At 38.2% G+C, this 21145-nt stretch overlaps 1 protein-coding gene across 1 annotated transcript in view; it reads right to left on the bottom strand.

Moving 5' to 3' along the window:
• The window catches only part of LOC141156778 (calcium-activated chloride channel regulator 1-like), a 95330-nt gene extending 76140 nt beyond the window's left edge, over positions 1-19190 (bottom strand). The window contains exons 1-7 of the mRNA XM_073643155.1: positions 18964-19190; positions 16508-16648; positions 15734-15884; positions 10545-10653; positions 10040-10208; positions 7274-7498; positions 2992-3216 (exon numbers count right to left, since the gene is read on the bottom strand). Of these exons, the coding sequence (XP_073499256.1) occupies positions 2992-3216; positions 7274-7498; positions 10040-10208; positions 10545-10653; positions 15734-15884; positions 16508-16648; positions 18964-19122 (1179 nt within the window). The 5' untranslated portion in view covers positions 19123-19190. The remainder of the gene's footprint in view (positions 1-2991; positions 3217-7273; positions 7499-10039; positions 10209-10544; positions 10654-15733; positions 15885-16507; positions 16649-18963) is intronic.
• Positions 19191-21145: the final 1955 nt, after the last annotated feature.

The raw sequence follows: 21145 nt of genomic DNA, 5'->3' as shown, positions 1-21145 counted from the left end.
TGTCGCGTCAGGGGTCTGGAAACTGATGGATGGGCATGGCTTGTCACTTGGGTAGGCGGGGCAGGGATTCACCCATACACAGCTCTCCTTTGTATGTATACAGCATGGTGCATATATATACACTGCTCAAAAAAATAAAAGGAACACTTAAACAACAGAATATAACTCCAAGTAAATTAAACTTCTGTGAAATCAAACTGTCCACTTAGGAAGCAACACGGATTGACAATCAATTTCACATGCTGTTGTGCAAATGGAATAGACAATAGATGGAAATTATTGGCAATTATCAAGACACCCTCAATAAAGGAGTGGTTCTGCAGGTGGGGACCACAGACCACATCTCAGTACCAATGCTTTCTGGCTGATGTTTTGGTCACTTTTGAATGTTGGCTGTGTTTTCACACTCGTGGTAGCATGAGATGGACTCTACAACCCACAGAAGTTGCTCAGGTAGTGCAGCTCATCCAGGATGGCACATCAATGCGAGCTGTGGCAAGAAGGTTTGCTGTGTCTGTCAGCGTACTGTCCAGAGGCTGGAGGCGCTACCAGGAGACAGGCCAGTACACCAGGAGACGTGGAGGAGGCCGTAGGAGGGCAACAACCCAGCAGCAGGACCGCTACCTCCGCCTTTGGGCAAGGAGGAACAGGAGGAGCACTGCCAGAGCCCTGCAAAATGACCTCCAGCAGGCCACAAATGTGCATGTGTCTGCACAAACGGTTAGAAACCAACTCCATGAGGGTGGTATGAGGGCCCGACGTCCACAGATGGGGGTTGTGCTCATAGCCCAACACCGTGCAGGACGCTTGGCATTTGCCACAGAACACCAGGATTGGCAAAGTCGCCACTGGCGCCCTGTGCTCTTCACAGATGAAAGCAGGTTCACACTGAGCACATGTGACAGACGTGACAGAGTCTGGAGACGCCACGGAGAGTGATCTGCTGCCTGCAACATCTTTCAGCATGACCGGTTTGGCAGTGGGTCAGTAATGATGTGGGGTGGCATTTCTTTGGAGGTCCGCACAGCCCTCCATGTGCTCGCCAGAGGTAGCCTGACTGCCATTAGGTACCGAGATGAGATCCTCCGACCCTTTGTGAGACCAAATGCTTGTGCGGTTGGCCCTTGGTTCCTCCTAATGCAGGACAATGCCAGACCTCATCTGGTCATGTGGCTGGAGTGTGTCAGCTGTTCCTGCAAGATGAAGGCATTGAAGCTATGGACTGGCCCGGCCTTTCCCCAGACCTGAATCTGATTGAGCACATCTGGGACATCATGTCTCGCTCCATCCACCAACGTCACGTTGCACCACAGACTGTCCAGGAGTTAGCGGATGCTTTAGTCCAGGTCTGGGAGGATATCCCACAGGAGACCATCCGCAACGTCATCAGGAGCATGCCCAGGCATTGTAGGGAGGTCATACAGGCACGTGGAGGCCACACACAATACTGAGCCTCATTTTGACTTGTTTTAAGGACATTACATCAAAGTTGGATGAGCCTGTAGTGTGTTTTTCCCGTTTAATTTTGGGAGTGACTAAAAATCCAGGCCTCCATTGGTTGATAAATTTGATTTCCATTGATGATTTTTGTGTGATTTTGTTGTCAGCACATTCAACTTTATACAGAACAAAGTATTCAATGGGAATATTTCATTCATTCACATCTAGGATGTGTTATTTGAGTGTTCCCTTTATTTTTTTGAGCAGTGTATATATATATTTATATACAGTATATATGGACATATACTGCTATATAACCTGTGTAATTAACATACACCCTACTGTATTCCCTGTATAATATGAATACATTAATATTTCTCTTTTCATCTATCCCTCAATCCCATCCATCCATCCCATTCATCTATCCCATTCATCCATCCCATCTATTCACCCATCCATCCATCCATCCATCCATCCATCCATCCATCCATCCATCCATCCATCCATCCATCCATCCATACCATTCATCCACCCATCACGTCCATCCTATTCATCCATCCTATCCACCCATCCATCTCATTAATCTATCCATCCCATGAATTCACCCATCCACCCATGCCATTCATCCATCCCATTCATCCATCAATCAACCCCATCCATTCACTCCATCCATCCATCCATCCATCCATCCATCCATCCATCCATCCATACATGCATCCGGGTGCCATCTAACTTAAGTCTGGTCTTATCAAAAATAAACTAGTTGTCCTGTACAATCATCTAAATGTAAGATGTGTTAATTTACTGACAGACTTAAAAACCCCTGTACTGCAGCTGCAGTTTGTTTTTAAAAACTCTTTACTCACCCTCCCTGAGTCCAGAATTGAGTCTCCTCCACAGCTCCCATTGTCTGTTATTGTCCGTAGCACTGATTTCACATTGACAGCACTGCAACAAGTCACTGAGCGCAGTTACTCTGTCCGAATATACAGTATGGTACCAGCTGCTTAGAGTTGCTGAGCTCCATGATTGACTGCAGCACTGTCGACTGAACTACTTTCGACTGTAGGTTCTGGTATCGAGAAACGCCTTACAATGGCTACCAAATACACATGAATTGGCCAATTAATGCGCTAAAATTTCTCAATTATTTATATTTTACTGGGCAGTAATGCTATTCAAATTTCATATATTTCATGTTTGCATACTTACCGCTACAGAGTGCTACTTTATTTGTTAGTTTTACATGGAGATGGCTACTCTTAGTAAGCACCTGTACAAACAAACAGGCATCCCTCACATGTATTAAAGCTGTCAAACAGTTGCAAATCATGTAAATGGAGTGACTCAAACATAACATTTGAGCACTGCCGAAGATACTCGGAAAACACCTGAGCATGCTCGTAAATCTCGAGTAATGCTCGAGCATGCTCGCTCATCACTACTTCTAATATTTTGTTGGCAAATATTCTAATAGCAGTACACAATATTAAACTTCATTGAAAAATACCTAAAAAAGTGGAAATAGACTTTAAGCATGTGTTTAATTACCTCAAAACCTTTCCGAATGCCATCACATATGTTTGTTCCTCCACTTGCTTTCCTTTTCAGGAGACTTTTTAGTTGTTCACGTTTAGCATCACTGGTTATTTGTTCCAGGTTTGAAATGATCGTAGCAAAACTATGAAACTCCACAAGTCCCACAAATGACCCTTGTTCTACTATCTGCATGATAAATACTTCTGCAGCCTGGACCAGTCTTAAATCTCGTTCACTCTGTAAATGCATCAATTGTTGGAAAGTTTTAACAAAAGTTATATTGAAATTAGGCATAACTAGGAATAATGAGCACTCCTGCAATGAACAATGTAATATCTCAAGAACGCTGAGGGCTCGATGGCAAAGAAAGCAAATACACAATTGCAAGCAAAATACCAAAGATGACCTAAAGTGGGAGACATGAATCACAGCTAGTCACATTTGTGGGAATTTTCCAACATTGCGACATATGTTCAGGTAACCTATATGTCATCAGGTTAGTTCCCCGTAATTACATATAATGCTGGTTATACAATCCGAGTAAGTAAAAATTTTACTTTTTATTGTGTTTACAGTGCGGTTCATATTTTGTATTTTATGAGTTATTTCCCTATTAATCAATGCTTTTTAAATGTATTTAGTACAATAGTATTTTTAACTTTTCTACATGAATTAATATGATTCACAAGCTGTTTAATAGTACTCTATGAATTAATATAGGAATGCTAGATAAGTATTCTGAGATGGTTTATGATTGAGAATTACTAAACCTGGGTTTATATTGCGACTTTAATTCAATTAGTATTTCTCCCTTGGTATCTCCTGGTGTTGTAAGGTGTGCGATCTAATAGCATGTAGTTCCTCACATGAATTAACACTATTAATATATATTATATAATTTCATAAATGCATATTAACATATAGTTTGCAATTGAGGAGGATCAATATTGTAAAAAAATGAAATAATAAGTATGCTGTAATTATGCTTTTAGCACATATCATATCTTATGAGTATTGCACTATATAGCGGGTACAATCTCGAACAGTGTGTCCATATTATAACCTAAATCCAGTCCAAGGTGTGTTTTCAGATCCAGTCCAATGCAATTTCGGGATATATAAGGAGTAGAATTGAGCGGTCTTTTCAAATTCAAATTTGCCAACTTCTCTAAATTTTCCCCCAAAATGTGATTTGCGGTATATAAATTTGCACGGATCTCAATACTGGAAAGGTTACAATAGCTCAGAAAAAAACAAGTGTGGTGACATTTGTTTTTTTTTTCACTTGATAAAGATGCCGGAAACGCGTTGTGAATAAAAAAACTTTTTCTCATCATCATTTCTGAAGCATTGATTTACTCCAGCAGCGCAGTCCTTCTTATGTGTTCATCCAACTGGATCCAATATCTCCTGGAGGATTTATCCACCAGTCATGGGGCAACAGCAGCTGTTTTTGACTATAAGGGAGTTGTGCCAGCCACATCTCTACCAGGTGAGCGTTAACTCTCCTACTCTTCCTCCATAGGGTGTCACCCTAATGTGCGCTCTGTTTCCCACTTCTAGATTTACAATTCAAGAAGGAGTGAGACACTACTCCGAAATGTGTCTGCTGAATATTGTACCCCGCCAACTCTTTCATTAGGAGCACTACAAGTGGCAGTACTTTTGAGTGGGCTACCATCGTATCCAACTATTTTATATAACATCGTGGAAAGATGTATGTTAATGCTTCTGGATACACCACATTTAGTGACAACTTTGAATGGAGTCCATATATTGAGATGGTTTAAACCAAAGCAGCCTTATAGCCTGCGGCGAGTCATAATCAAAGCCATTGACTCCAGAAATCGTTCACTACGGAGATGCGACATTTTACTGCTCTGAAACACCAATGTTTTTCAACTATATCACGACCTGTGAGCCAGCCATACGGAGGATACATTCATCATCTTTTATTCATGCTATGTAGTACTCACAACAATTTATATATCTAGTTTACTGGTGTGCATACACATTTTTGGATTTTTTGCGAGGACCCTGCTTTAGTCATATTTTTTTTTATATGTTTTTACTTTTTGAAACTTATTATTTTTTATATTTTTTCTTTAGACTAGATAAATGTTATAGGCTTTATTATGCATTAATATAATGTATCTTTTCAATAGCCATTTTTGAAGATAAAATAATACATATTCTCACTACATGTCGAGCGTTGGCAACTTTATATTGAAATTAGGTGACTTTAATGAACTTGCACCATGGTGTTAGAGATCTAAAGATATGTTAAAGGGGTTGTCCGGTCTAAAATGATAAGTCTGCAGTCACTCTGTGTGACTGCAGACTTCTGAGTCCTTGCAGTGCACGCACTATGCGTCACGAGGATTCGCCAGATTCTTAGCAGGGAACGGCGGTGATGTATACATTATACAGTTATATGAAAAAGTTTGGGCACCCCTATTAATCTTAAGCTTAATGTTTTATAAAAATTGGTGTTTTTGCAACAGCTATTTCTGTTTGATATATGTAATAACTGTTGGACACAGTAATGTTTCTGCCTTGAAATGAGGTTTATTGTACTAACAGAAAATGTGCAATCTCCATTCCAACAAAATTTGACAGGTGCATAAGTATGGGCACCTCACCAGAAAAGTGACATTAATATTTAGTAGATCCTCCTTTTGCAAAAATAACAGCCTCTAGTCGCTTCCTGTAGCTTGTAATGAGTTCCTGGATCCTGGATGAAGGTATTTTTGACCATTCCTCTTTACAAAACAATTCCAGTTCAGTTAAGTTTGATGGTCGCCGAGCATGGACAGCCCTCTTCAAATGATCCCATAGATGTTCAATGATATTCAGGTCTGGGGACTGGGATGGCCATTCCAGAACATTGTAATTGTTCCTCTGCATGAATGCCTGAGTAGATTTGGAGCGGTGTTTTGGATCATTGTCTTGCTGAAAGATCCATCCCCTGCGTAACTTCAACTTTATCACTGATTCTTGAACATTATTGTCAAGAATTTGCTGATACTGAGTGGAATCCATGCGTCCCTCAACTTTAACAAGATTCCTGGTGCCGGCATTGGCCACACAGCCCCAAAGCACGATGGAACCTCCACCAAATTTTACTGTGGGTAGCAAGTGTTTTTCTTGGAATGCTGTGTTTTTTTGCCGCCATGCATAACGCCTTTTTGTATGACCAAACAACTCAATCTTGGTTTCATCAGTCCACAGGACCTTCTTCCAAAAAGAAATTGGCTTCTCCAAATGTGCTTTTGCATACCTCAGCCGACTCTGTTTGTGGCGTGCTTGCAGAAACGGCTTCTTTCGCATCACTTTCCCATACAGCTTCTCCTTGTGCAAAGTGCGTTGTATAGTTGACCAATGCACAGTGACACCATCTGCAGCAAGTTGATGCTGCAGCTCTCTGGAGGTGGTCTGAGGATTGTCCTTGACTGATCTCACCATTCTTCTTCTCTGCCTTTCTGATGTTTTTCTTGGCCTGCCACTTCTGGCCTTAACAAGAACTGTCCCTGTGTTCTTCCATTTCCTTACTATGTTCCTCACAATGGAAACTGACAGGTTAAATCTCTGAGACCGGTTTTTGTATCCTTCCCCTGAACAACTATGTTGAATAATCTTGGTTTTCAGATCATTTGACAATTGTTTTGAGGACCCCATGATGCCACTCTTCAGAGGAGATTCAAACAGGAGAACAACTTGCAAGTGGCCACTTTAAGTAGCTTTTCTCATGATTGCATACACCTGGCTATGAAGTTCAAAGCTCAATGAGGTTACAAAACCCAAAAAAGTGCTTTAGTAAGTCAGTAAAAAGTAGGTAGGAGTATTTAAAACAAGAAAATGATAAGGGTGCCCATACTTATGCACCTGTCAAATTTTGTTTGAATGCAGATTGCACATTTTCTGTTAGTACAATAAACCTAATTTCAAGGCAGAAACATTACTGTGTCCAACAGTTATTACATATATCAAAATGAAATAGCTGTTGCAAAAACACCAATTTTTATAAAACATGAAGCTTAAGATTAATAGGGGTGCCCAAACTTTTTCATATAACTGTACATACTCCGGGCAGTAGCTATCTAGTGCGCGTGACCTCTCTCCATACACTTGTACTGAGAGAGGCCACACCCACTAGGCGGCCACGTCACTTCGCTCAACACAAGTCTGAACATACACTGATCATGGCAAGAAGAGCAGGAACAAAGAAGAGCAGGAAGGTTCATATATAGCATGGAAATATATAAAAGAAATCATGGATGATCTAAACACTTACTGCACTCATACTTCCGGACACATCAGACACTAAGGTGACCACTCTGTCTGATACCCGATGAAGAGTGATGGTGGGTTCAGGAATATCTGTATTAGATGCTTCAGGAGTAGTCTGAATATCAGTTGAGTTCATGATGACTTCCCATGTACTACGATAGTTGCACATTCTGTTTTGTAAATTTGGAGCTTCTGTGTTGTGATTCTCAGCATCACAAAATTCCGATACCTGTAATCAATGACATTTGTTCAGGTTAAAATTTGCTGTATCTGAGATTCATATGCTAGGGTATTGCAATTATGTGATTGTTTTGAAAGTGAAATTTGTCAACGTTGCCAAATTTTCCCCAAAAATTCAATTTGCGACAAATAAATTTGCCTGAATCTCAATACTGATAAGCTTGTCCAGAAAATACAAGTGGGGGAGAGGAGAGACAAAGAGTGAGAGGACCCTGATTACCATAAGAGCTTACACTTTACAGTCGAGAGAGAGAGGGCCCTGCTGACCATAAAAGCTTACTCTTTACAGGTGGGAGAGAGGACCCTGATGACCATAAAAGCTTACTCTTTACAGGTGGGAGAGAGGACCCTGCTGACCATAAAAGATTACTCTTTACAGGTGGGAGAGAAGTCCCTGCTGACCATAAGAACTTACTCTTTACAGGTGGGAGAGAGGATCCTGCTGACCATAAGAGCTTCCACTTTACAGGAGAGAAAGAGAAAGAACATTGCTGACCAAATGAGCCTACATTTTACAGATGAGAGAGATGAACCTGCTGACCATAACAGATTACACTCTACAGGAGAGAGAGAAAGAGAAAGTACCCTGCTGACCATAAGAGCTTACATTTTACAGATGAGAGAGAGAGGACCCTGCTGACTATAAGGCTGTGTGCCCATGATGTGGATTTAATGCGTTTCCGCAGGTGCATTTCTGCTATGAAAACGCATTAAAAATGCATGGTAAGTTGTCTGCCATGTTTCCCAATGATAATCCGCATGTGCTGTGCACATGCTGCGGAAATTTCCACTGTGGATTATCATTGCGGAAAAATCCGCAGCACTACCATTAATTTTGTGGAATCGCGGCAAAATCGCCGCCATTGACTTGCATTGTACCGCATAACATCCGCATGCATACATGTATGCATGCGGATGTTATGCGATTCAATGCGCGGATGGTACGCGGGTCTGGAGAAGAGGAGATTCTCCTCCAGACCCGGGTACCATTAGTAAAAAAAAAATGAAAACGTAAAGAAAAAATAAATTATACTTACCTCTCCGGTGCCCCCCAGTCTTTTCTCCGCTTGCGTCCTCTGTCCTCGGCGTCCCGCGGTGTTCTGAATGGACCTGTGCTGACGTCATTTAGTCATGTGATGGTCACGCGACTGCTGATGTCATCGGTCACGTGACCTGTCAGCTGACTAAATGATGTCAGCGCTGGTCCTTTCAGAACACCGCGGGACGCCGATTACCAAGGACGCAACCGGAGAAGGAGACCGGAGGCCACCGGAGAGGTAAGTATAATGTTTTTATTCATTTGTTATGTTTTAATAGTTTTTTTTTACCATTGATGTTGCATTTAAAGAAGCATAAGTTGGTCATACAATATAAATCAATGCCAGTTACATGGATTTATATTGTGTGACCAACTTGTCAATCACTTTTCCAAGTGATGCTCAAAATCACTTGGAAAAGCACTTGAAAAAACGCATGTGGAAATGCATGCAAAAACACTTGAAAAACGCTTCTCCCTGGCATGTGAAATCCACATGCGTTTTTTCTGCCAAGCAGATGCAGAAACGCTCAGGAAAATTTCTGCATAATTTCTGCATCGTGGGCACGTAGCCTAAGAGCTTACAGTTTATAGAAGAGAGAGAGAGAACCTTGCCGACTATTAGAGCTTACACTCTACATAAGAGAGTCTTCCCATTGACTTTGAAGAAGGAAAAAGACTCTGGCGTACAAATTGTGCTCCGCTGGGAACCGCTGATCTGTGATGGCTTCGGTACTGACCACCACTGTACAAGTTATGTAATCTGCTACGTAAATGTCATAGCTGTAGGGCATTATGAAATGTATTGAGCGGCAATGCAAAATGATGTTAGCCACTCTCCAACGCCTCAAGCGTGTGGAAAACGGAGCTGGGCAAGTTTGTTTTTTGCAAACTGCCAATCGAGTCTCAAAATATTCAAGTTTACATGAAACTACAAATTTCAGAAAATTTGACTCAAACTTGATCCTCCATGGATCGATCCACTAACCTCTAAAATCCATAGTGATGCATGGCTGCATGGAGGCAAGGACAATTCCAGATGCCCATTGCTTGCCTATCAATTGTCATTGATTACTTTACCCTAGCTGTTTTAACTGTTCCACATGCAGAATGTGATTGCAAATGTTATATTTATTGGGGAAAACTTACTATTGCTGTCTAACATTTTTTAGGAGGTTTTGGAAATAATCCTCTTCAAAATTTTGCTCAAACAGAGCTTAAAAAATGTATGGAAAACACTTCTATGGGAAATCCACTTTGACGTTTATATGAGAAGATTTTTGACAACTTTTTTCTGAATGGGTTTTGAAAATTTCCTGGTGGAATAAAAGTATGTAATCTCTTTGAAGTGGATCTAGGTGCTGTCAAACTAAAAGGCAGCAAAAAAAAAAGCTTAAGGAGGAGAAAAAAAAACGTTTCCAAATCTCTTCAAAATCATTTCAGGAACAGAGAAACTCTTCCAAAACCTGTCACCAAAAAGGAGTTGTAACTTACTGTAGGTACAGCCTGCAGATACATTATCGATTGTTTGGTAGCAACATTTTTGTCAGGAACAAACACACACCCGTCTTCATACAGTCCTGTGTCTTGGTCTCTTTTGCACTCACAAGTGTTTCCTGTACAATGTTCTTTAATATAAAGACCTTTAAGTCCCACAGGACACCTGAAAAATAAAAGATACAAAATTGTATCACACATAATCTATCTATAAATATTTATCCATGCCATATACAGTGCCCTGAAAAAGTATTCCTACCCCGTGAACTTTTCCACATTTTTTTATGATACATCCACAAACTTAAATGTTTTTTATTTGGACTTTATGTGATATACAAAGACAAAGTAGCCAGTAGTTGTAAAGTGTAAGGGAAATTATATATGGATTTCTAAATATATTAGAAACATAAATCTGAAAATGATAATGTGAAATTGGATTATCTGTTGCTCATTTTCAATATTAAACTGACTAGTAATTAATAAATTACATTTTTTTCCATACCTTGTAGCTTCTATCTGACCACTATTAGAAATGTAGAATGGGGATAGTGAATTGTATTCGTCAAAGACCCCCCATTTGAGGTGAGCCCATTCATGCACAAAGACTCGTCCTATAACAGAAGCAAGATTCATAAAAGCTGAACACATGTAGAAAAATGATATTTCAACTTGTGAATATTATATACCGATCTGAAAATGTTTATGCCAACATGATTAGCAAACATTAACAAATCATAAATCTATTCAGAAATAAAGTGATTGTACAATGCTATATATTATGCTGCACTAAGTACGTTTAAAGAGGAACTGTCATCAAGTCAAAAGTGGCACGGTTATGCTTTCATTTTATTCCTGCTTGTTCCCTTGAGTATTCCATTGTTTATTTTTTGTAAATCTGTCACATGGTTCCAGAGATAAGGGCCTTTTTATTAGTGCTGATTTCCTGGTCTACTAAGGGGGCATTGATCCCAAGATCCTCTGTGGGTGTGTCTTTAGGCTGTTCTGCATAATTACCCTGTGAGCAACACCCCCTCTTGGTAGAGACCATAAAAATTAGCACAAAATAAAAAGCCCATATTGTTGGCATATACAACAGATTAGAACTTATTATAAGTGAAAGGAGGACTTTATACTAACCAGACAGCAGATGGCGATAGTGTGTAAAGTTATATGCTTGCTGTAATGTGGGGGAGGAAAGCTCTCAATTGTTGGCTGTTCTTACTTCCTGTGTTTTTCTTTCTTTCCTGAATGTGTTATGTCAGCAGCACACGGACTGTGTGACACTGAATTGTATCTCATGTTTAACCAGTATGAAGTAAATACTGTTTACTCAAGATATCTTGCTTATTGAAACTCTCGTAAGTACAGTGGTGACTGTAAGAAGATGCACTCTGCGACAGGTTATGGGCCCAAGCCGGAACCCAGACACTAAAGCTTGAGACGAGACCAGAAAATGATATTACATTAGATTTTGTGAAAACAAGACTAATAGATGAATATCAGAGAAGAAAAGAACAAAGAAATTATTCTTCTACTGAAAAGGGCAGTGAAAACGCTCTTAAAGCTACAGAATTTAAAAAATCCTATAATAAAGAGACAAGAGAATGCTTCAGATGTAAGAAAAAAGGTCATTTAAAGAAAGACTGTACCATATGGAAGGGAGAACAACAAAAATTACAACATAAAAAGCATACACAGAAAGTAAAAAACACAATTTCCGATTCATGTGAGAAAAATTGGAATGGCACATTTAAAGTAACAGACAAAAAATCATCACTTGGTTGGTTTATTGATTCAGGAGCAACGAGTCATATGACAAGTGACAAAAATTTCTTTACTGATCTTGATTTAGATAAGAAAGAAGCCATTTATCTTGCAGATGGAAGCAAAATAACTGCAGAAGGTTTCGGACAAGGTATGCTAAATTGTTCAAACAAGTTCGGACAAGATTCAAAGATACTTGTACAGGATGTGTTGTATGTTCCAAAATTGGAAGGTGGATTATTATCTGTGAAACGTTTAACAGCAAAAGGACTTACAGTAAAATTCAAAGACAATGAGTGTGCAATTATTGCAGGAAACAAGGTGATAACCAAAGTCAAGGCAGATGAACAATTATATCATTTTGACACACCAAAGGAACAGATGAAGGTATGTACACATGATCACAAAAACTGTATTCACATTTGGCATAGACGTCTAGGACATAGACACCCTGACAGTATAAGGGAACTACATAGAAAAGAATTGACAAAAGATTTAAAGATATCAGATTTCTCAATTACCATAAGATGTGAATGTTGTATAAAATCCAAAGCCACAAGGATATCTATTCCAAAAGAAAGTGAGATGAAAAGCGAAAGACCACTTGATTTGGTACATACTGACGTATGTGGACCAATGAAAGTGACTACATCAGGAGGCAATAGATACATGTTGACTTTTATAGACGACTACTCAAGATACACAGTCACATACTTAATTAAGAACAAAAGTGAAGTTTTTGATAAACTTGTAGACTATGTAACAAGATCAAGTAACAAATTTCAAAGGAAGCCAATTGTCATCAGAAGTGATAATAGAGGTGAATTTACAGGTCACAGAATAGAAGACTACTTAGGACAAATTGGAATAGAACACCAGAAAACTGTTCCATACACACCTGAACAAAATGGAGCAGCACAAAGGAAAAACAGAACTCTAACAGAAATGATAAGATGTATGCTGACGGATTCCAAACTACCAGAGAAATATTGGGGTGAGGCAGCAATGACAGCTACATATCTACAGAACTGACTTTTTTCCAGAAAACTGACAAAAACTCCATATGAACTGTGGCAAGGTATGAAGCCAAGTGTCAATCATTTAAAAGTTTTTGGATGTAAAGTTTTTATATTCATTCCAACAGAAAAACGTTCCAAACTTCAAAACAGATCCATGGAAGGAATATTTTCGTTGGATATGGTGAAAATTGCAAAGGATATAGAATCCTAGATCCCAAAACAGACAGAGTTACGGTGAGTAACAGTGTGACATTCATTGAAGATTTAAATGAAGACATTATGATTTCAGTTGAAACAAAAAATGAGAAAAACAATAGTGACATAACTGAAGAAATATCGGATGAGAAAGAAGTAGAAATCAATGAAGAGCAAAATACTGAAAGTGAAGAATCACAACTACAAACAGACACAGAACCAAGACTTTCAATGAGAGAGAGCAAAGGAAAACCACCAAAACATCTCTCATACAAGACAAGCATAAGAAAACTCTATGAGCCTACCTCTTGGGAAGACATGTCTAAACTTCCTGAAGAAGAAGCTAATAAATGGATAGAAGCAACAGAAACAGAAATTAAATCCATGCATGATTCAAATACATGGACACTAACAGATTTGCCAGAAGGAAGAAAAGTCATAGGATGTAAATGGATTTTTAAAGTAAAATACCAAACAGATGGCACAGCTGAAAGATACTGAGCAAGACTCGTAGCTAAAGGGTATTCTCAAAAATATGGAGAAGACTATGATGAGACATTTGCTCCAGTTGTCAAACAGACTACAATAAGAACTTTACTTACAGTTGCAGCAGTGAAACAGATGGAACTGAGACATCTGGATGTAAAATCAGCTTTTCTGAATGGAGATTTAACAGAAGACATTTACATGGAACAACCTCCAGGATTCAAAGATGAAAGAAATCCAAACAAAGTTTGCAAACTACAGAAAAGCATATATGGTTTAAAGCAAGCAGCTAAAGCATGGAATGACAAAATCACGGAAGTACTTACAAATGAAAAATTTCAAAGAAGCAAAGCTGATCCATGTACACAAAAAGGCTGATTAATAGATGGATTTATGTACTCATATATGTAGACGACATTTTGATTTGTTTTAAGCAAGAAAGGGATAAAGAAAACATTCTAAAAATCCTAAAGCAACATTTCGAAATCAAAGACTTTGGAAATGTTAAACAGTACCTAGGAATACAGGTAGAAAGAGAAGAAGACGGAAGTTTCCTACTGAATCAAAATCACATGATTCAAGACATAACAGAAAAATTTGGATTAAAGGATGCAAAAACAGTAAAGTCTCCAATGGAACCTAATTATCTCAAAGAGATGAACAGTGAAAAAAATATGCTACCAAATAATGAAGAATACAGAACAGCAATAGGAAAACTACTGTATCTAGCGACCATTACAAGACCAGACATCGCAGCAGCAGTAGGAATCCTGAGTAGAAAGGTATCAAAACCAAATAAAGCTGATTGGAATGCCGTGAAGAGAGTAATGCGTTATTTGAAAGGAACTAGCAATGTTAAGCTGAAATTACCCACAAGTGATAATTGCATTTTAACAGGATATGTTGATGCAGATCCAACTGACAGAAGATCTACCAGTGGACATATTTTTTTTCTCTCAGGTGGACCAAAAAGTTGGACAAGTAAGAAACAGTCAATTGTGACACTGTCTTCAACAGAAGCAAAATATGTTGCCACAGCACATGCGAGTCAAGAAGTACTGTGGTTAAGACAATTGTTGACAGAATTAGGACAACCACAGTTGGAACCAACAAAACTGAAAAAGGACAATCAAGGATGTCTTGTTCTTGCTCAGATGGAAAGAGTCAATCCAAGAACCAAGCATATTGATGTGAAATATAATTTCTTGAGAGATCATCAGGAACAAGGAGTCTTGAAGTTAGAGTATTGTCCTACTGAAGAAATGACAGCAGAGATCTTCACGAAGGCATTGAATGCTGATAAACACCAGAGACTAATAAAAAAGTTGGGTTTGATTGAATAAGTCCTTACTGTTGAGAAAGGGTGTTGGCATATGCAACAGAATAGAACTTATTATAAGTGAAAGGAGGACTTTATACTAACCAGACAGCAGATGGCGATAGTGTGTAAAGTTATATGCTTGCTGTAATGTGGGGGAGGAAAGCTCTCAATTGTTGGTTGTTCTTGCTTCCTGTGTTTTTCTTTCTTTCCTGAATGTGTTATGTCAGCAGCACACGGACTGTGTGACACTGAATTGTATCTCATGTTTAACCAGTATGAAGTAAATACTGTTTACTCAAGATATCTTGCTGATTGAAGCTCTCGTAAGTACAGTGGTGACTTTAAGAAGATGCACTCTGCGACACATATCTCTGGAACTGTATGGTGGATTTACAAGAAACAAGATACAGAATACTCAAGAGAGCAGCAGGAATAAAATAAGAGCAAGACCTTGCTGCTTTTAAATTGGTGACAGATCCACTTTAAAGAGGACTTGTAAGCTTTCTTGATGTCTATATGTTAGTTAATACCTTTATTCCTTATAAATTACTTATATTGGAGAAACATTTGTTAGAATGCTCCTCTGTGCTGTTCCTCTGTTATTACTCCTGGATATTTATGAATAAATATGGTAATTTTTAATGTAGACCAGTTTTGTGATATATTTTTTTGTTGCACAATAATGGGACATACAACTTCGAGATTAACTGCAACTGTTGAACAACTTTTTGATTCACTTGCTGGTGTGGGAATAGTGCGAGTAAAAGGCACACTACTCAAAAAGGATCACACATCTGACATTACAGTATTGTCTACCATAATTTTTTTTTTACTATAATTGCAATGAGTTTATGAATCTCATTAGTCCTACTTTCTAGAAATATGTTTGAAAAGTTTTCTTTTTACCTCTGGGTCCATATACTGAAAGTAGTTTATCATCTACCAGAAAATCTGGGGTAACATGAATATATATGCCTTTTTCCCCACATTGGCCATACTGTAAAGTGTATGGGTCGTCTCCATTTTTCAAATGTGGTGTGGCAACAATGATGTCTGCCTAATTTTGCAAAATATAAAAATAAGTGAAAACTTAAATGTACATATTATTCCATAATTAAGTTTTTTTTAACACAAAACAGTGGGTAAAAATAATATCTTTCTGTTAACATTGTTGTTTGCTTTGGAAAACCCCTCCAAGATCATACCAATAGTAAAATATAAAAAATAATAAACTAAGAAGGAATTTATAAAAATGTATAATTGAGAATATTTTATTCCAAACGTTGAAAGTTTTATTCTTCAAATAAAAGCTAAAAAAGACTTTTGGTCTTCAAAAACTTTTAAAGAGTTATTTGCACTTTAACAAAACTTTCAACATGACATAGAGACATGTCAGAAGTTTTGATTGGTGGGATTTGGGTGCGGAGACCCTCATCAGTTGTTAAAATGAAAATGCAGAAGTGTTAAGCCAAGCAATGCTCTACTAAATGCCTTTAAGTTCATTTCACTTCTGCCCCTTCCTTTCCATGATCGGTGGGGGTTTCAGCACTAGGAAGCCACCAAATAAAACATTGAAATGTCTCACAGAAATTGTAAAAGTTCAGTTACCCCATTACATGTATTCATATTTAGTAAAAATATATATTTATAATGTTAATTAAACAATTTTAAGTTTCCTACCTTATCATATGTTTCAGTTCTTGTTTTGAGATATGCATCGTTTTTTCTCCAAGTAAGTGGGATTAAAATTTTGGCACTTTGTATGAAAAGCCTGTTTCTCGTGGCAGAGAACATATAATTTGTGGCCTCTTTTATCATGTTCTTGTTAGGACAAATTGTAAGAAGAAGAGTTACAATTCATACAACCAAAAAATTATACAATGTGAGCAAAAAGATACAAGTAGAGAAAAAAATGTTGGTACTTGGTGGCTGCTTGGCTACAACCAAAAGAATCTGCACCAAATGATCACCTGAGGCATCTTCTGATTAGAAAGTCCGGCGCATCGTCATAAGTGCAGCGTAACACAAGCATGACATCACATGAGGTCTACTAATTACAAGATGCCCCAGGGATGATAACAGGCATGAAGAAGTTCATAGGGCGCCGGTCCTGCTGCCATGGAATACTGGCGTGGCGGCTGAACCTGGGTCATGCATATCATTTAGTTCAACTCTACCTACAAAATATTATGTCTTCTGAAGTTACTTTTACTTTTTTCAGTAATCTATCAGTTATATTTTTGCAAGTGGAATATTTTTCATTAGGAAGAATCTTTCAAATTCTTTTTTTTTACTTACTAAAACAACAAAAAACTTCCAGGTATACAGATTGTGTCATAAACTACCTTTTGGTTATATTGGCTTAATTATCTGTTTGTCTGTTTTTATTACTATGTTATTTTGTTCCAAAGTCTTTTCTTGTAGTGGCAGTAAAATGTTAAGTCAAATAAGGCCAGATTGCTTTAGTGGGAAGAACTTGGAAATTGCTAAGTTTCTGTAATCAGTTATAGCATGGAATCTATATAAAATAAGATTAGGTATCATTTCACAGTCAAGCCCGAAACAAATCATAAAATTATATCGCCCAATACAAAATCTTTAACCAATTATTGACTTTGAAGACTAGAATAAGTTAATCATCCCATCTTATCCCTTAGGATATTCACCTTCGTATCAGAATATTTTAACAAATTTGCCCTTGAGATTTTCAAAGATTTTTACAGAGTTTTTTTAACCTTTTTTTTCAGAAGTCAGACATTGTGTGTTTTTTCCTTAATATTTTTTTCATGAGTTGTGTTATGGTGACTGCAGAGTCACACCATTTCCAGTCTTCATCTACAATAAGAAATGTATGTACATCTGATCTGTCACTTAGTGTATGGATATTTTGTTCGTGAAAAATCAGCAAAAAAATAAAAATATATGTAAATCACCAAAAGAAAAAGTGGTAGGCTTCTTTTACACACATTTTTCAGTGTTTTTTGCTTTCTGGCTCCTAAAAATGCCATGAATTCCAAGTGCTTTTATTAGAGTTTTTCTTTGAAATTGTTTTTGGCGTTGTTAGTTTTTTCTTTTGATACATTTATAACTTGTGTCTTTTTTTGGTATTTTTCAAGCCCTATTGAAACACTTATGGAAGAAAAAAATGTCAAATCTAGAGTGTGCTACATTCTGAAAAGAAATACCATTAATCCTCCAAAAAAGGAAGCTAAACACTGAGAAAGTGGCTGAAACAGAGCTGCATTGATTGTACTGCATTTATTATTTTGCTATAGACTTTCATGTAACATCAGACCATAGCAATGTTAGCCATTAGAGTTATTAGGAAAATATGAGGCTCACTACACACATTGATATTTGTTTTTTACTTTATTTTTTTTTCTTCTGAATTCTGCTTGAAAATTCCCCCAAATATATTTTTCTGTCCGTTTCGCTCCCATAGACAGCCATTGTTTGCTTTTTTTTAAATGCAAGTGTTAATGTAAATTCAATTTTCTTGAACTTTTACGTTACAATTTTGACATTACAAATTACAACTCATGTCATTCTTTGAAAAATAGAAATGAAATCACGTGATTAAAAATTCACGTGACTTCTAAAAATGCAACAAAAATGCATCATTTTGAAACAAACCACAAAAATACACAAGTATTAGGTAGGTTAGAAAATGTATTAAAACATTTTTTTTTATAAAAAAACAACATCAAAAAATGCTATTTTGCATTAAAGCGGCAGACAAAAAATTGGCGTGAAGGTTCACTTATAATTGGAAAGTAAAGATGAAATCAGCAGGAGATTAACTACTGTTTCCTAGGCTATGGTCACATGACTGTATATTTTCTCAACATAGAGAATTGGTCCGATTTTACTAATCACACTCTGATCAGAGTTTGATCAGAGTTTGATCAGAGTGTGGTCCGATTTTCTCAGATGAGGAGAACAAAAATTTCTCCATCTTCTCCATTGTGTCCGTCTGTTTTTCCAACAGACTCATTGACTAGCATGGTCAAGTGCGATTCATGTGCACAGCCCCATCGATTAACATTGGTCAGAATCCGATCCAATGTTTGACAAATCGACCGAAAATACGGTCATCTGCATGAGCCCTTAGATTGACAGATGTCTTAGATTCTTACCTGTAAATTTTCAATAATTTTGGGATTTTCAGGTATTCCTGGATGGATCGCAAGGACAATATCCTGGTAACCTCCATTGTTTAGCTGCACTAGAGAACTGCTGCCTACGGAAAACACGCGGAATAGTAAAGATAAATATAAAATGATGCTGCTTTCCATCTTCCTTCTTTTACACTCAATCCTTAGGCCAAGTTGCCTTAAGAAACCTTTTTATACTCCTTTTTCTTTATCAGCGACTCTTTATGGACCTTGTTACTGTAGATTATCTCACCTTTCCTATTAGTGTAGGTGATACAGTGATTTGTAACTTATTAATGAAAGTCAGCAGTTTGCAATTGTAATAAGGAAATGATATACTTAAAGAACAGGAAAAATGTGATTTTAGAGGAAACAGGATAGCTTAGTCACAGAAGCTACAGCTTCCATATCTTGCAGCATTTACAACCCTGAAATTGCTATAGGCGAGATAGAATAAGCATTTGTTATCATTTAAGTAATTATCTATGCTGCAATCCAGTAGTTGTTTTATATATATATATATATATATATATATATATATATATATATATTTTAAGGGGGAACAGATAGAACTTTCTAGCAAAAATCAGGCTAACACAGGTGGGATTTTGGAGTGGGGCACCCTGTGTAACTTCAGTTGAGCCGTGAGGAGTAAGTCTAGTCTGAATTGGACTCCCCTATTTTCAGATCCAACAAACCAAGGACAGGATAGATTGCATCGTGTTGCCCATCGCCACCCCTTTTTCTCCTCTTTAGAAAAGAAACTTAAAAAAGTTTTTCAGTTTTGTGACATCAGCGCTGCAGACAATAATAGACAATGGGAACAGCAGCAAAGACTCAGCGCTGGACCCGTGAACGGTGAGTAAAGAAAAATGTACATTTTAAAACAAACTGCACTTGGGGAACAGAAATTTCCGAAACTGGAAAACCCCTTTAACTGGATAAAAGGCAGAGTGCCTTATTGGATATTATCTTTGATTATGGTAAAAATAAAAAAATGGGACCTAAGATTCTCAACGTTGGCTGTTGCGATCAGTCACAGCTAAGGCTGGCTTTAGGGTGGATGATGTCATGTGTCTTTTTTTGATGCTCTTAGTCCATTATGTTGTAATACATAGTATCCAAAAAAATATATATGGTTAAAGTGCAAAAGTAACAAGTTAAAGAATGAAGTTGTATTTCTTAAAAAAACAAAGTATACGATTAGGGTGCAAGCTTTGGTTTCCAAGGCTGTTGGGGTCAGTGGTGCCCCCTTTAATTGTGACAAGTTATGCACGCTGCAAGACAACATGGGAGAGGATCTGGTCACAGCAATAATATACATCAAATTAAAGGGGTTATTAACTTGGAAAGAAATCTTTAAGCGTGTTTTTAAAAAATAAATATTCACAGTAACTTAAATGCTTGTATTAAGAAATATACTCCATTCAGAAGACACCGCACCACCCCAGAGTAATCCATTTCCCAAATCAATAGTACACTTGAAAATAAGCAAATTTGTAATATATTTTATCAGAGAAATCCGCTTCTTTCTCCTCCTGGCTTGATATTTCACTCTCAAGTCATGGGTAAAATCTGTACAATCTGTATTCAGTGAACACAGATGATCCCATTACTGTGATAGTGTGGCACCCCAGGGGTCTGGTTTCCACAGTAACAGCAATGTTATGTCTGAGAGCAGGTGGGAGGTCTCTTGGTCAGGGATCCTATGCATGCCACACCTCCTGCCCAGTCCTGGGAGGGGAAGAACTTCCCCTATATAAACCTAGGGCTGAGGCAGGGTTAGTGAGTAGAGAAGAAGTAGAGACATAGAAGAGAAGCAGCATAGGAAGAAACAACAGGAGCTCTGTGGGAGCAGTACTACAAGGAGTCAGGGGCTGGCAGCTGCAGAGCTCGCCCTGACTGAGAAGCTATCACCGGACCCGGAGTCCGAGGCTGTGGGGACTAACTCCTATCCAGCAGCAGAAACCGACCAGCAGGGGATTTCAGGTCCTCTGGCCAAGAAACCCGAAGGCACGGTCACACGCGTGGGACCAGCACCGCTGTCGTGGAGCGGAAGCTACTAGAAGGCCCCGAGTCACCGGCCATACGGGTGAGCACCACACGGTACACTCAGGGACGTGGGCTACTTATACCCGCCTCTAGCAAGGTAGCCAGAAGAGTA

The sequence above is a fragment of the Phyllobates terribilis genome, unplaced genomic scaffold, assembly GCF_046119375.1.
Source record: "Phyllobates terribilis strain yellow unplaced genomic scaffold, ASM4611937v1 Scaffold_8__6_contigs__length_399053987, whole genome shotgun sequence".
Lineage (NCBI taxonomy): Eukaryota > Metazoa > Chordata > Amphibia > Anura > Dendrobatidae > Phyllobates > Phyllobates terribilis.
Note: the sequence above shows the minus strand (reverse complement) of the source record. Positions and strands in the feature narration are given on the sequence as shown.